At 41.9% G+C, this 16,557-nt stretch overlaps 1 protein-coding gene across 2 annotated transcripts in view; it reads left to right on the forward strand.

Annotated features, from left to right (window-relative positions):
- Positions 1-16,557, forward strand: part of LOC111968882 (prepronociceptin-like) — a 41,497-nt gene that overhangs the window by 16,581 nt on the left and 8,359 nt on the right. The window contains exons 2-3 of one of the 2 annotated variants that reach the window (XM_023994816.2): positions 10,033-10,157; positions 15,445-15,609. In XM_023994816.2, coding sequence (XP_023850584.1) covers positions 15,484-15,609 — 126 coding nt within the window. In that variant the 5' untranslated portion in view covers positions 10,033-10,157; positions 15,445-15,483. The remainder of the gene's footprint in view (positions 1-10,032; positions 10,158-15,444; positions 15,610-16,557) is intronic. The other variant, XM_023994815.2, reaches the window with a different exon arrangement.

Below are 16,557 nucleotides of genomic sequence, written 5' to 3' on the forward strand. Positions count from 1 at the left end.
ATGATGGTGTAATGATGTGCCAATGACGGTGGATGATGGTGTCAAGGATGTTGGAATGACGGTGTCAGTGATGGTAGAATGACATTGTGAATGATGGTAGAATGATGGTGTCAATGATGGTGAATGATGAGTGGTTTGGTGATAGTGTGAACGGGGTGTGAGTTGATGATGGATGTGGTGAGGTTTGTGATAGATCGGTTTCCCAAACCTGACCTCGAGCCTTTCCATTCCACCTATTGTAACTGTACCTGTGCTTGTGGATTAGTGAAACATTTGAATCAGGTGGGCTGCTGGTACTGAAATGTATTCAAAATGTATTTGGTCTTCATATTGTGAAAAAGCTCAAAGTAAAAAATGTAAAATGTACTTGCCAGTTGTAATGAATACATGGGAATTATTTGCCACAAGCTTTGACGACTGTGTGCTGTCCCTGTGTTGGCCTGTGGCTTGGTGACAAAGTTATAATCACATGTCACATTTGATCCATCAACAATGGTAGGTGAATATACACCCTAATAAATACAATAATACACTCTGCCCACAGCCAGCTGGGTGACTGGGATGTGTACTGTATCACCATGGTTGTCAATCTGATCAAAGGGCCTAGTCACTGTCTTATGACTGGTGTGTGTGTGTGTGTGTGTGTGTGTGTGTGTGTGTGTGTGTGTGTGTGTGTGTGTGTGTGTGTGTGCGTGCATTCGTGCGTGTGTGAGCGGGCCATGTGACCCTTAGTTTCCTCATCTGACACATTTAATAGAGTTACTCCTGATGGGTTGAAACCCATTAATCGAGATGTATCCCTTGCTAGCCTTAACCAGCCATTGATAACGTGGATGGTGAAAGCATTGGAGGAAATCTCTAAATTTATATTAATCCATCTCTATATTGATCTGTGGTGCTGTGGGACCAATATTGACGTGGGTTTGCGGGGTGGAAGACATTTAAGGGACAGATAATATACTGTTGATGGTGATAGAAGATGAGTAAGATAGTGATGTATTTTATTGATAGAGTTAGAGGTGTATGGTATTGAGGATGAATAGGCTGATGTGTGGTATATCGTCGTGACTGTCAGTCTCGGTTAAGGTTGTGGTTATTCATTTCCTCTCAGTACCATTCTATCCTACTATCTTTTCTTTATTTGACCATTGAAGTCATGAGGTTGAAATGTTTTTGACACAGACCACAGTCACCTCACTGGATGTAAAGTTGATGCAATGTGTTTAAAATCTACTATTATTTGAAATGGTCAACATTATTAGTGATTATAACTGATCTGTCTACTCCATCAAAGAATATACTGGTCCTATTACTATTCCAGTGAGCACAAGATGTTAAAATACATCATACGTATTTTCAACCAAAAATAAGTATTTTTAACATCTTTTGCTCATAGGGATGAGTGTAGTGTAGAGGTGGGCAACTCCAGTCCTCAGCGGCCTGATTCGTGTCACACTTTTGACCCAGTCCCAGCTAACATACCTGACTCCAAGAATCATGATCTTCAGTTTAGAATGCAATTAATTTAATCAGATGTGTTTGCTAGGGATGCGGAAAGGTGTGACCACTCTGGCCTCCGAGGACTGGTGTTGCCCACCCCTGCTGTAATGGGTACAGACAGTCAGGAGAGACACAGACCCTGTGGAGGATTCCTAGGTTATTATTAGCAGGTCTAGCAGTCAGATTCACCAGAGGACTCAATCAACTGAATCAAATCAAATTAAGAAAATGTTGCTTACATGCGCCGAATACAACTAGTGTAAATTTTACCATGAAATGCTTGCTTACGAGCCCTTGCCAACAATGCAGAGTTTGAACAACACAGAGTTTAAAAATTAAAAATTAAATAGTAGCACGAGGAATAAAATAAAATACACAAGAATATATATACAGTACCAGTCAAAAGTTTGGACACCCCTACTCATTCCAGGGTTTTTCTTTATTTTATTTTATTTTTTACATTGCAGAATAATAGTGAAGACATCAAAACTATGAAATAATACATATGGAATCATGTAGTAACCAAAAAAGCGTTAAACAAATCAAAATATATGTTATATTTGAAGTAACCACCCTTTGCCTTGATGACAGCTTTGCACACTCTGACATTCTCTCAACCAGCTTCAAGGGTTAGTCACCTGGAATGCATTTCAATTAACAGGTGTGCCTTTTAATTTCTTTCCTTCTTAATGCGTTTGAGCCAATCAGTTGTGTTGTGACATTGTAGGGGTGGTATACAGAAGATATCCCTATTTGGTAAAAGACCAAGTCCATATTAGTCCTGGGGCTCCCGGGTGGTGCAGCGGTCTAAGGCACTGCATCTCAGTGTTAGAGTTGTCACTACAGACACCCTGTTTCGAATCCAGGCTGTATCACAACCGGCCGTGATTGGGAGTCCCATAGGGCGGCGCACAATTGGCCCAGCATCGTCCGGGTTTGGCCAGTGTAGGCCGCCATTGTAAATAATAATTTGTTCTTATCTGACTTGCCTAGTTAAATAAGGTTAAATATTTAAAAAAATATACACTATCGTTCAAAAGTTTGGGGTCACTTACAACATACATGAAATGAATAGGAAATATAGTCAAGATGTTAGAAATAATGATTTTCAATTGAAATAATAATTGTGTCCTACAAACTGCTTTCATCAAAGAATCCTCCATTTGCAGCAATTACAGCCTTGCAGACCTTTGGCATTCTAGCTGTCAATTTGTTGAGGTAAACTGAAGAGATTTCCCCCATGCTTCCTGAAGCACCTCCCACAAGTTGGATTGGCTTGATGGGCACTTTTTATGTACCATACAGTCAAGCTGCTCCCACAACAACTCAATAGGTTTGAGATCCGGTGACTGTGCTGGCCACTCCATTATAGACAGAATACCAGCTGACTCCTTCTTCCCTAAATAGTTATTGCATAGTTTGGAGCTGTGCTTTGGGTCAATGTCCTGTTATAAGAGGAGATTGGCTCCAATTAAGCGCCATCCTCAGGGTATGGCATGGCGTTGCAAAATGGAATCATAACCTTCCTTCTTCAAGATCCCTTTAACCCTGTACAAATCTCCCACTTTACCACCACCAAAGCACCCCCAGACCATCACATTGCTTCCACCATGCTTGACAGATGGCTTCAAGCACTCCTCCAGCATCTTTTCATTTTTTCTGCGTCTCACGAATGTTCTTTGTGATCCGAACATCTCAAACTTAGATTAGTCTGTCGATAACACTTTTTCCAATCTTCCTCTGTCCAGTGTCTGTGTTCTATTACCCATTTTAATCTTTTATTTTTATTGGCCAGTCTCAGATAGGGCTTTTTCTTTGTAACTCTGTCTAGAAGGCCAACATCCCGGAGTCGCCTCTTCACTTTTGATGTTGAGACGTGTTTTGCAGGTACTATTTAATGAAGCTGCCAGTTGAGGACTTGTGAGGCGTATGTTTCTCAAACTAGACACTGTAATGTACTTGTCCTCTTGCTCAGTTGTGCACCGGGGTCTCCCAATCCTCTTTCTATTCTGGTTAGGGCCAGTTTGTGCTGTTCTGTGAAGGGAGTAGCACACAGCGTTGTACGAGATCTTCAGTTTCTTGGCAATTTCTCGCATGGAATAGTCTTCATTTCTCAGAACAAGAAAAGACTGACGAGTTTCAGAAGAAAGTTCTTTGTTTCTGGACATTTTGAGCCTGTAATCGAACCCACAAGTGCTGATGCTCCAGATACTCAACTAGTCTAAAGAAGGCCAGTTTTAATGCTCTTTAATCAGGACAACAGTTTTCAGCTACGCTAACATAATTGCAAAAGGGTTTTCTAATGATCAATTAGCCTTTTAAAATTATAAACTTGGATTAGCTAACACAACGTGCCATTGGAACACAGGAGTGATGGTTGTTGATAATGGGCCTCGGTACACCTATGTAGATATTCAATTAAAAATCTGCCGTTTCCAGCTACAATAGTCATTAACAATGTCTACACTGTATTTCTGATCAATTTGCCACAGGAAAAGAAGACCCAGAGGTACCTTTGCTGCAGAGGATAAGCTCATTAGGGTTAACTGCACCTCAGATTGCAGCCTAAAGAAATTATTCAAAGAGTTCAAATAACAGACATCTCAACATCAACTGTTCAGAGGAGATTGAGTGAATCAGGCTTTCATGGTCGAATTGCTGCAAAGAAACCACTACTAAAGGACACCAATAGGAAGAGGAGATCTGCTTGGGGCATGAAACAATGGACATTAGACCGGTGGAAATCTGTCCTTTGGTCTGATGAGTCCAAATTTTAGATTTTTGGTTCCAACCACCGTGTCTTTGTGAGACGCAGAGTAGGTGAACGGATCGTTCCCACCATRAAGCATTTAAAAACATATATATATATATTTCACCTTTATTTAACCAGGTAGGCTAGGTGGTGGAGATGTGATGGTGTGGGGGTGCTTTGCTGGTGACACTGTCTGTGATTTATTTAGAATTCAATGCCATCCCATCTGGGACTATCATTTGTTTTGCAACAGGACAATGACCCAGAACACACCTCCAGGCTGTGTAAGGGCAATTTGACCAAGAAGGAGAGTGATGGAGTGCTGCATCAGATGACCTGGTCTCCACAATTTTTGTATTAATTTTTTTTATTTCACCTTTATTTAACCAGGTAGGCAAGTTGAGAACAAGTTCTCATTTACAATTGCGACCTGGCCACGATAAAGCAAAGCAGTTCGACACATACAACAACACACAGTTACACATGGAGTAAAACAAACATACAGTCAATAATACAGTAGAAAAATAAGTCTATATACAATGTGAGCAAGTGAGGTGAGATAAGGGAGGTGAAGGCAAAAAAGGCCATGGTGGCGACGTAATACAATAGCAAGTAAAACACTGGAATGGTTGATTTGCAGTGAAGAATGTGCAAAGTAGAGATAGAAATAATGGGGTGCAAAGGAGCAAAATAAATAAATACAGTAGGGAAAGAGGTAGTTGTTGGGCTAAATTATAGATGGGCTATGTACAAGTGCAGTAATCTGTGAGCTGCTCTGACAGCTGGTGCTTAAAGCTAGTGAGGGAGATAAGTGTTCCAGTTTCAGAGATTTTTGTAGTTCGTTCGTCCATTGACAACAGAGAGACGTGGAAGGAGAGACGTCCAAAGGAATTGGTTTGGGGGTGACCAGAGAGATATACTGCTGGAGCGCGTGCTACAGGTGGTGCTGCATGGTCACCAGCGAGCTGAGATAAGGGGGACTTTACCTTGCAGGGTCTTGTAGATGACCTGGAGCCAGTGGGTTTGGCGACGAGTATGAAGCGAGGCCAGCCAACGAGAGCGTACAGGTCGCAGTGGTGGGTAGTATATGGGCTTTGGTGACAAAACGGATGGCACTGTGATAGACTGCATACAGTCTATCACATTATTGAGTAGGTATTGGAGGCTATTTTGTAATGAATCACCAAGAGTCGAGGATCGGTAGGATGGTCAGTTTTACAAGGGTATGTTTGCAGCATGAGTGAAGGATGCTTTGTTGCGAAATAGGAAGCCAATTTAGATTTAACTTTGGATTGGAGATGTTTGATGTGAGTCTGGAAGGAGAGTTTACAGTCTAACCAGACACCTAGGTATTGTGTAGTTGTCCACATATTCTAATCGAGCCGTCCAAGAGAGTGATGTTGGACAGGCGGGCAGGTGCAGGCAGGCTGGTTGAAGAGCATGCATTTAGTTTTACTTGTATTTAAGAGCAATTGGAGGCCACGGAAGGAGAGTTGTATGCATTGAAGCTCGCCTGGAGGTTGTTAACACAGTGTCCAAGAAGAGGGCCAGAAGTATACAGAATGGTGTCGTCTGCGTAGAGGTGGATAAAGACTCACAGCAGCAAGAGCGACATCATTGATGTATCAGAGAAGAGAGTCGGTCAAGAATTGAACCCTGTGGCACTCCCTAAGAGACTGCCAGAGGCCCGTAAAACAGACCTCCAATTTGACAACTGAACTCTATCAGAGAAGTAGTTGAATGAACCAGGCGAGGCAATCATTTGAGAACAAGGCTGTCGAGTCTGCCGATGAGGATGTGGTGATTGACAGAGTCGAAGCCTTGGCCAGGTCAATGAATACGGCTGCACAGTATTGTTTTTTATTGATGGCGGTTAAGATATCGTTTTAGGACCTTGAGCGTGGCTGAGGTGCACCTGACCAGCTCTGAAACCAATTGCATAGCGGAGAAGGTAGGTGGGATTCGAATGGTCATAATCTGTTTGTTGACTTGGCTTTCGAAGACCTTAGAAAGGCAGGGTAGGATAGATATAGGTCTGAGCAGTTTGAGTCTGAGTGTCCCCCCCCCTTTGAGAGGGGATGACCGCAGCTGCTTTCAATCTTTGGGAATCTCAGACGACACGAAGAAGGTTGAACAGGCATAAGTAATAGGCTGGCAACAATTTCAGCAGATATTTTAGAAAGAAAGGTCAGACAATCACTGACCTCAACAACTGAAGATGTTTGGTTGAGTTGACTGCAGAGTGAAGGAAAACCAGCCAACAAGTTCTCAGCATATGTGGAACTCGCTTCAAGACTGTTGGAAAGAAGCGTTCCTCGTGAAGCTGGTTGAGGAATGCCAAGACTGTGGCAAAGCTGTCTAAGGCATGGGTGGCTACTTTGAAGAATATAAAATATAACATATATTTTGATTTATTTTAACACTTTTTTGTGTTACTACATGATTCAATATGTATTATTTCATAGTTTTGATGTCTTCACTAGTTAAAATAAAGAAAAAACCTTGAATGAGTAGGTGTGTTCAATCTTTGATGGTACTGTATATGGTGTGTGTATATATAGTCTAGTGAGTGTGTATATGGTGTGTATTATAGTCAGTGAGTGTGTAGATGGTGTGTGTATATATTAGTCTAGTGAGTGTGTAGATGGTGTGTGTATGTAGCTAGTGAGTGTGTAAGATGGTGTGTATATATAGTCTAGTGAGTGTTGCGTAGGGTCAGTGCAAGATAGAGTCAGTGCAGATTAGTTTGGTACATAAATTGACTATTTAGCAGCTGGCTATTTAGCAGTCTTATGGATTGACCCATTACTGTGTTATTAAGTGACTTCCTCAGTAATAAGCCAGTTAATTAAACGATTACAGCTGGGTTATCGGAGAGGGGGACCTGGAGAGGAGGACGCGGAGAGGAGGACCTGGAGGGAGGAAGGAGAGGGGGATGTGGAGAAGGGGGATGTGGAGAGGGGATGTGGAGAGGGGATGTGGAGGAGGAGGACTGGAGGGGAGGTGGAAGGAGGACCTGGTAGGGGAGGTGGAGAGGAGGACCGAGAGGGAATGTGGAGAGGGGATGGTGAGAGGAGGGACCTGGAGGGGATGCGGAGAGAGGACTGGTGAGGGGGAGTGGAGAGACTGTGAGGGGGAGGTGGAGAAGGACCTGTGTAGGGGAGTAGAGTGAGGACCTGAGAGGGGAAATGGAGAGGGGGACATGGAGAGGGACTGAATAGGAGACTGGAGAGGAGAGCCTGGAGAGGGACCTGGAGAGGGGACATGGAGAGGGGACGTGAATAGGAGTACCTGAGGGGGGACTGAAAAGGGGACTGGAGAGGGGACCTGAGAGGCTGGAGTGTGAAGGATTAGCAATGAGAGCTTCCAGGACAAACTCTCCCGAGATCACTGGGAAAGAATATACAATACAGTATGTTGCCTGCAATAGCTGCTGATGGATGTCTAAGTAAAAATACATCCAAAATAATGTCTCTATCTCCAAAGATGTGAATGGTATGCTTGCTATGCACACATTGCAAACCGAAATCCCTCCTTCACTTCTCTCTCTGGTCTAAGTATACCAAGATCTTTAATTCATTTCAGTTCTAGCTATTTGATATGCTGGTATGTTCTGATCTTGAACGTTAACCATGTTAGACACACAAGCTTTTCACAGAAGAATGTTCGGAAAAAATTTGAATTAGAATCCATTCTGATTCTGTGTTCTGGTGACGTATCAGTCTCTATTTCTCTGTTGTTTCTACTTTTTCTCATTACCGAGGGCAGTCTATCAAGACTAGGAAATGAGTAAACAAATTACTAATCTCGAGGAAAGTGTTAATCCTGATTATTTACCGCATGGATGTTTTTTTTTGTTGTCTGTCTAGGCCTCTCCTCTACTTTAAAGCATATAAGTGCAATGATTAAACAAACGCTGGACTATAAGGGCAGTCATTCCAGTTTTTCTTTTATCATAGTTTTCTAGCTTGTAGAGGGCTTTTCGACAGTTAGCTAGAATATCTGCATTCATCTAAATATTGTGTCCTAATATTCATGTTTGGTATAAGTTCTAGTTGAGTGTGTATATGGTGTGTATATATAGTCTAGTGAGTGTGTTATATGGTGTGTATATATAGTCTAGTGAGTGTGTATATGGTGTGTATATATAGTCTAGTGGTGTGTAATGGTGTGTATATATGTCTAGTGAGTGTTATATGTTGTATATATAGTCTAGTGAGTGTGATATGGTGTATATTAGTCTGTGAGTTTATATGGTGTGTATATATAGTCTAGTGAGTGTGTATATGGTGTGTATATATAGTCTAGTGAGTGTGTATATGGTGTGTATATATAGCCTAGTGAGTGTGTATATGGTGTGTATATATAGTCTAGTGAGTGGTGTATTGGTGTGTAATATATAGTCTAGTGAGTGTGTATAGGGTGTATATATAGTCTAGTGAGTGTGTAGAGGTGTGTGTATATATAGTCTAGTGAGTGTGTAGATGGTGTGTAATATAGGTTAGTGAGTGTGTAGATGGTTGTGTATATATGTCTAGTGAGTGTGCGTAGGGTCAGTGCAAGATAGAGTCAGTGCAGATACTTTGGGTACCATAAATTGACTATTTAGCAGTCTGGCTTATTAGCAGTCTTATGGATTGACCAATTATCCATGACTTTGGAGTGCATTTTCACACTTGGCCACAACCACACCCTGTTCTGATGTCATAATACATTCTTAGAAACTGGGTAGTTTGGGTCCTGGATGCTGATTGCTGAAAGCTGTGGTATATCAGACAATATACCAGCGGTATGCACAAAATGACTTATTTATTGTTCTAATTATGTTGGTAACCAGTTTATAATAGCAATAAGGCACCTCAAGGATTTGTGGTATATGGCAAATATACCAAGGTCAAGGGCTGAATCTAGGCACTCTGTGCTGCGTTATGCATAAGAACAGCTTTTGCCGTGGTATATTGGCCATATTGGCTCTTCCTATCGATAGTGACATCGTCAGTCATTCTAAATGTCTGTTTCCCGGGGGAAAACCCCTTGTCCCACCATACATCTCACCATCCACACACCACAACCACACACACACACAACCCACACACACACTACACACCACAACACCCACACACACACACACACACACACACACACACACACACACACACTAGGGTGCTCAATGGAGTTTGAGAACCCAATGGTGCTTTCAGCACACGGCTCATTTGTCAATCCTATAAGTGGCTCAGACCCAATGGTATTTAACACTGGTACTGGTACTGGCATGGCTGCTTTTGTCTAGTAATGAACTATCATCGAGGGAGTCTCCCTATTTCTTATCAGTAATGTATCTGGATGAGCTACCCTTGCAACGAGCATACAATAAACAGTTTTAGTGACTAGGTAAGAGCACTTGTTGCCCGAGTGAAGAGTGAAATCTCCAAACCCCTAAAATTGGATGATTTTGTGCCTCTAGGGCATTTCAGACTGTAGATTGAGGACATGTTTCATGTAAAATGGGTTTGTTTCCTATGACTGTGTTTTGTATCTCTGTTGTGCTTTTCGTATTGTATTGATGTGTATATTTTATAGTTACAGAGCTCACCTGGAAAAGAGACCTTGGTAAGACATGACTCCCTGTCAAAATAAAGGTTGAATAAATCAATGAAAGAGTACAGTGTTAACTCCTTGGGTATCTCATATCTCATTTCAATCCCATGTCCCCTTTTCTCACATCCAGACCTTGAGTCTAGAAGTACTAGTGATTTTCAGTCTTTCTTTCCTTTTTCCAGTGCCTTCACTAGCGCCTTCGAGCCAGATAATCACGGACTGACTCCGACTGGAGACACCAGTTTAGTGGACTTTCTGGCCAACCAGTGACATCAATCAAGAATTTATTACCTACCAGGTAGAAAAGGTAACCAGCAGGGCACTCCAGACCTCCAGGCTGGGTTTTGATTACCCCTGCCATATACAGTCCATATACTGTATGGTCCTTTGTCTATCAAACAGTCCATATACTGTATGGTCCTTTGTCTATCAAGCAGTCCATATACTGTATGGTCCTTTGTCTATCAAGCAGTCCATATACTGTATGGTCCTTGGTCTATCAAACAGTCCATATACTGTACGGTCCTTGGTCTATCAAACAGTCCATATACTGTAGTTACTCTATAAAACATCCACAGAGAACATCATGCTTCAGCCACAATCTTATCACCTTCCCTTCAACTTGTCTATGTCTAGCCACGAGCCACAGGCCAAGCTAAAAATCACTAAGGTGGTTTTAAGAGCACACCATCGCCACCCCCTCCTTTGTCCGCCCTGCCAGATCCCTGCGTATAGTATTCTTAATTCACTCCCGTACTTTATAATYACTTGCCACTCTCAGACTTTCTTTAGCTGTTCTAGGGTTGGAGAGAACTGCTATGGATTGTTAATGAAATGCAGGCACTGTCTTGTACTGCACTCAATGGAATGACGTAGAGTGACAACAATGGACAACACACTATACTTTTTCTTTGCAGCACTATTTCCCCTTGGCGTCGCAGGTGAATGGTCTGTGCTTCCTGGATACGTTATGTTCTTTTCTGTGTATATATCCAGGTCTCATACAGAAGAGACTATTGATTTGTTGTACACTTTTAGGTTATATGAAAAATGCATGGGAACGTTTGTGATGCTGCATTGAGGCCTCCATTTCCCATTGGCACACTAAACCCAATAAAGTTCTTGAAAAGCTAAAAACACAGGGGAGAGACTACTGTCAAGATAACTACTTTTCCCTTTCATTATCTGGGTCCATTCACACATGATATTCTACAATCACACTCATCCTTTAAGCTACCCAGGAAAGGGCTGAAAATAGCCCATATTAATATATGTATCCTTATAAATAAGGTTCATGAAATCAATAACTTACTAACATAAGATAACATTCATATATTGGCCATTTCTGAGACTCACTCAGAAAGGCCATTTCTGAGACTCATAATTCATTTGATGATACAGCAGTAGCAATACAAGGATATAACATCTATAGAGACAGGAATGCTTATGGAGGAGGTGTTGCTGTATATATTCAGATCCATATCCCTGTAATGCTTAGAGAAGCTCTTATGTCAAGTGTTATTGAAGTGTTGTGGTTGCAGGTTCACTTGGCACATCTAAAGCCTTTTCTTTTGGGGTGTTGCTATAGGCCACCAAGTGCTAACAGTCAGTATCTAAATAATATGTGTGAAATGCTTGATAGTGTATGTGATGTAAACAGAGAGGTCTACTTTCTTGGGGACTTGAATATTGACTGGTTTTCATCCAGCTGTCTGCTCAAGAGGAAGCTTCTCACTGTAACCAGTGCCTGTAATCTGGTTCAGGTTATTCATCAACCTACCAGGGTGTTTGCAAACACTACAGGAACAAGATCATCCACATGTTTCGATCACCTTTTTTCTAATACTGTAGACCTTTGTTCTTAAGCTGTATCCGTACCCATTGGATGCAGTGATCACAATATAGTGACTATATCCAGGAAAGCCAAAGTTCCAACAGCTGGGCCTTAAATAGTGTATAAGAGATCATTCAAAATATTTTTCTGGGACTCTTACGTGGATGATGTTACAAATATTTGTTGGTCTGATGTGATTAATGAGGAGCATCCAGACACTGCACTTGATTAATTTATGAAATTGCWTCTTCCAATTATTGATGARCATGCATCTGTTAAGAAACTGACTGTTAGAACTGTTGAGGCTCCATGGATTGATGAGGAATTGAACAACTGCATGGTTGAAAGAGATGGGGCAAAAGGAGTGGCTAATAAGTCTGACACATCTGACTGGCTGACTTACTGCAAATTGAGAAATATGTGACTAAACTCAACAAAAATAAGAATAAACTGTATTATGAAGCCAAGATCAATGCCAAAAAAAAGCCCMAAAAAACTTTGGAGTACTTTAAATGAAATTATGGGCAGAAAGACAAATTCAACTCCATTTTTCATCGAATCAGATGGCTTATTCATCACAAAACCATTTGATGTTGCCAATTATTTTAATGATTATTTMATTGGCAAGGTGGGCAAACTTAGGCAGGAAATGCCAACAACGAACAGTGAGCAATTCTATTCATGCATAAAAAACAAATAATGAAAGAAAAATATTGCAAGTTTGAATTTTGTAAAGTTAGTGTTGGAGAGATGGGAAAATTATTGTTAACGATCAATAATGACAAACCTCCTGGCATTGACAACTTAGATGGAAAGCTACTGAGGATGGTAGCTGACTCTATAGCCACTCCTATCTGTCATATTTTTAATCTGAGCCTAGAGGAAAGTCTTTGTCCTCAGGCATGGAGGGAAGGCAAAGTAATTTCGCTACCCAAGAGCGGTAAAGCGGCCTTTACTGGTTCTGACAGCAGACCTATAAGCTTGCTGCCAGCTCTTAGCAAACTGTTGGAAAAAGTTGTGTTTGACCAAATACAATGCTATTTCACTGTAAACAAATGAACAATATACTTTCAGCATGCTTATAGAGAAGGGCACTCAACATGTACTGCACTGACACAAATTACTGATGATTGGTTGAAAGAAATTGATAAGAAGATTGTGGGAGCTGTACTATTAGATTTCAGTGCAACCTTTGATATTATTGACCATAACCWKTTGTTGAAAAAACGTATGTGTTATGGCTTTTCAACCTCTGCCATATTGTGGATTCAGAGCTATCTATCTCATTTAACTCAGAGGGTTTTCTTTAATGGAAGCTTCTCTAATGTCAAACATGTAAAGTGTGGTGTACAGCAGGGCAGCTCTCTAGGCCCTCTACTCTTTTCTATTTTCACCAATGACCTGCCCCAGGCATTAAACAAAGCATGTGTGTTCATGTATGCTGATGATTCAACCATATACACATCAGCAACCACAGCTAATGAAGTCACTGAAACCCTTAACAAAGAGTTGCAGTCTGGTTCTGAACATCTCTAAAACTAAGAGCATTGTATTTGGTACAAATCATTCCTTAAATTCTAGATAATGAATGGTGTGGCTGGAACAAGTTGAGGAGACTAAATTACTTGCCGTTATTTTAGATTGTAAACTGTCATGGTTAAAACATATAGATTCAATGGTTGTAAAGATGGGGAGAGGTCTGGCCGTAATAAAGAGAATCTCTGCTTTTTTGACACCACACTCCAAAAAGCAAGTTCTGCAGGCTCTAGTTTTGTCTAATCTTGATTATTGTCCACCCGTGGTCCAGTGCTACAAGGAAAGACCTAGTTAAGCTGCAGCTGGCCCAGAACASAGCGACACATTTTGCTCTTAATTGTAATCAGAGGGCTGATATAAATACTATGCCTGACAGTCTTTCTTGGCTAAGAGATGAGGAGAGACTGACTGCATCACTTCTTCTTTTTATAAGAAACAATGTGTTGAAAATCCCAAATTGTTTGCATAGTCAACTTACACACAGCTCTGACACACACTTACCCCACCAGACATGCAACCAAGGSTCTTTTCATAGTCCCCGAATCCAGAACAAATTCAAGGAAGTGTACAGTWTTATATAGAGCCCTTACTGCATGGAACTTCCTTCCATCTCATATTACTCAAATAAACAGCAAACCTTTTTCAAAAAACAGATGAAGCAACACCTCACGGCACAACGCCTCTCCCCTATTTGACCTAGATAGTTTGTGTGTATGCATTGATATGTAGGCTACGTGTGCCTTTTTAAAATGTAGTTCTGTCTTTGAGCTGTTCTTGTCTATTGATGTTCTGTATTATGTCATTCTGTATTATGTTTCATGTTCAGTGTGGACCCCAGGAAGAGTAGCTGCTGCTTTTGCAACAGCTTATTGGGATCCTAATAAAATACCAAAAATCCTTATCCAACTGCTGTTTTTCTATGATAAACTAGTTTAAATGAGTTTGGTGCGGCTGGCTTCCGGGTTCGATGTGCATTGTGTCAAGAAGCAGTGCGGCTTGGTTGGGTTGTGTTTCGGAGAATGCATGGCTTGTCACGTTCCTGACCTGTTTTATGTTATTTTTGTATGTGTTTAGTTGGTCAGGGCGYGAGTTGGGGTGGGCATTCTATGTTTTGTGTTTCTATGTTTAGGTCACTTGTAATTAGCCTTATATGGTTCTCAATCAGAGACAGGTGTTTGACGTTTTCCTCTGATTGAGAACCATATATAGGTTGGCTGTTCACACTGTTTGTTTGTGGGTGATTGTCGCTGTGTCTGTGTTTATTGCACCACACGGTACTGTCTCGTCTCGTTCGTTTCTTTCTTTCCTGTTCATGCGTGCTTCGTTATATGTAGTTTGCATGTTCAGGTCAGTCTACGTTGTTTGTTTGTTATTTTGTAATATTCAAGTATAGTTTGTGTCAGTGTTCGTCGTGTCTAATAAATTCATTATGTCTACATACCTCGCTGCACATTGGTCATCTGATCCCTCTCTCCTCTCCTCGTCTGAGGAGGAGGACGACGTAGAATGCCGTTACATGGCTCTTGACCTTTGCCTCTCCTGAGTCTGTACGGGAGTGATGAGTGATGAGACAAGACAGTAACTACTACCAATTGGATACCACAAAAAAGGGGTAATAAATAAAAATGTTCATGCCAAACATCTAATTATTTATATTGCATAATAGATACACACCTATTAATTGCAAGATTTCATGCTTGTGTGTGTGTACATTATTCCTTGTTCTCTCTGTTACAAGTGCAACACAGCTTCGGATTCCTCTCTCTATATGTCTCCATATCTCCCATCTCTTCCTGATGACTAATCCAGTAAAACAAAGAATCCCTCGTAAATCACCCCGTTTCTTTTGGCTATTGTGCTCCCTGCAAGAAGGACTAATTCAGACTTCAATTAAGGCGATGATGAGTCTGTTTAATGAGGTACAAACAGCTGTTGTTTTTCTTTCGTCGCTGTTGTCAACACGGGGGGGTTCGGGGGAGGGTTAAACGATACCACACCCAGACAAACAAAGGCATTAGTGTTTTTCACTTATCTTGTCGAGCGGTCCTGTATGTCTGTCTCTCTCTTTCTCTCACTCCCTTTCTCTCCCCTTCTCTCTCTCCCTTTCTCTCTCTCTGTCTTTCCCTCCCCCCTCCTCTATTTCAGTCTGGCTGTTCACAGTAAATTATGACTGAACAGAAGAYAGTGAATTGACCTCTGATCTCTCTCCCCTGTCCTGTCCCAGGCTGTCCCTATTGTCTCCATAGTTAGGATACTGAGGACCATGAAGACCCCTCTCTGGTCCCTGCTGCTGCTGTGTCTGTGTGTCCCGGGACACTGTAGTGAATGCCAGGGGGACTGCCTGGCCTGTGGCCGCATCCTGCCGCAGGAGATCAACTTCAACACACTGGTGAGGGTCCATATTAAAGCCCGACTATCACTCCATCCCATTATCTCTATTCCTCTGTCTGTCCCTGCCTACCTCAGCCACATCCTGCCCTACCGAGATCAACTTCAACACACAGCCTCCTGTTGTTAACTCTCTCTCTCTGCCTCTGTCTCTGCCCCAGCCAACAGCCAGTTATGGCCTATGCACCCCCTATCCCACAGCTTTTATCCCTCAATGTATTTATTCTCCATTCCTTTTCCTATCTCTGCCACAATCAGAACAATAAGAGACTTTGACTCTATTGTGTCAACAGGGCCCTGACTGAATCGCACAGTCCTTAAAAGGTTGTTTGTCTGTGGGGCAATAGAACCATTTCACTCAGGAGATATTGTTTTRGCAGAGATCGAGTAAGTCGCAAAGAGGGTGCACGCCGTCCCCGAAGAGAGAGGGAGCAGAACCCCTCATACAGAAACAGGCATGCATGCACGCACAGACGCATCTACCATAGCCCTTACTCCACGCACCCCTCCACCTCTCCCTCCTCCACCTCTCCCACCCCCCGTCCTTCTCCCCAACTACCATTCCTTCCACAAACTACCCTTCCTTTCTCAAACTGCCCCCCCCTTTCTATCTCCCTCCTTCGTCTCCTATACTGTCGATGATCTCTGACTCATAGTATTATGCCCTCCCAGCCTCCCGGCATCTGGCTTTTAATTTGCGTTGGCTAATTGATTCCTGAGGATAGACGTGAATGTTCTGCCCTCTTTCCAGTTTCTTCATCTCACTGCTTGTGGTTTAGAACACCATCGACCCCCCTCTCTTTGTCTAGTGGCTTCAATGTATTTTCCTATGTGCTGTGGGGTAAATATGTTCCCTCACTATGATCCAGTAAGTCAACTCTCCTGTTAAAGTCAAGTATCTCCGATTTTGTCCTTGAAGTAAAACAATAGCTTTCTTTGATGAGAAAAA

Source organism: Salvelinus sp. IW2-2015, linkage group LG9, assembly GCF_002910315.2.
Source record: "Salvelinus sp. IW2-2015 linkage group LG9, ASM291031v2, whole genome shotgun sequence".
Lineage (NCBI taxonomy): Eukaryota > Metazoa > Chordata > Actinopteri > Salmoniformes > Salmonidae > Salvelinus > Salvelinus sp. IW2-2015.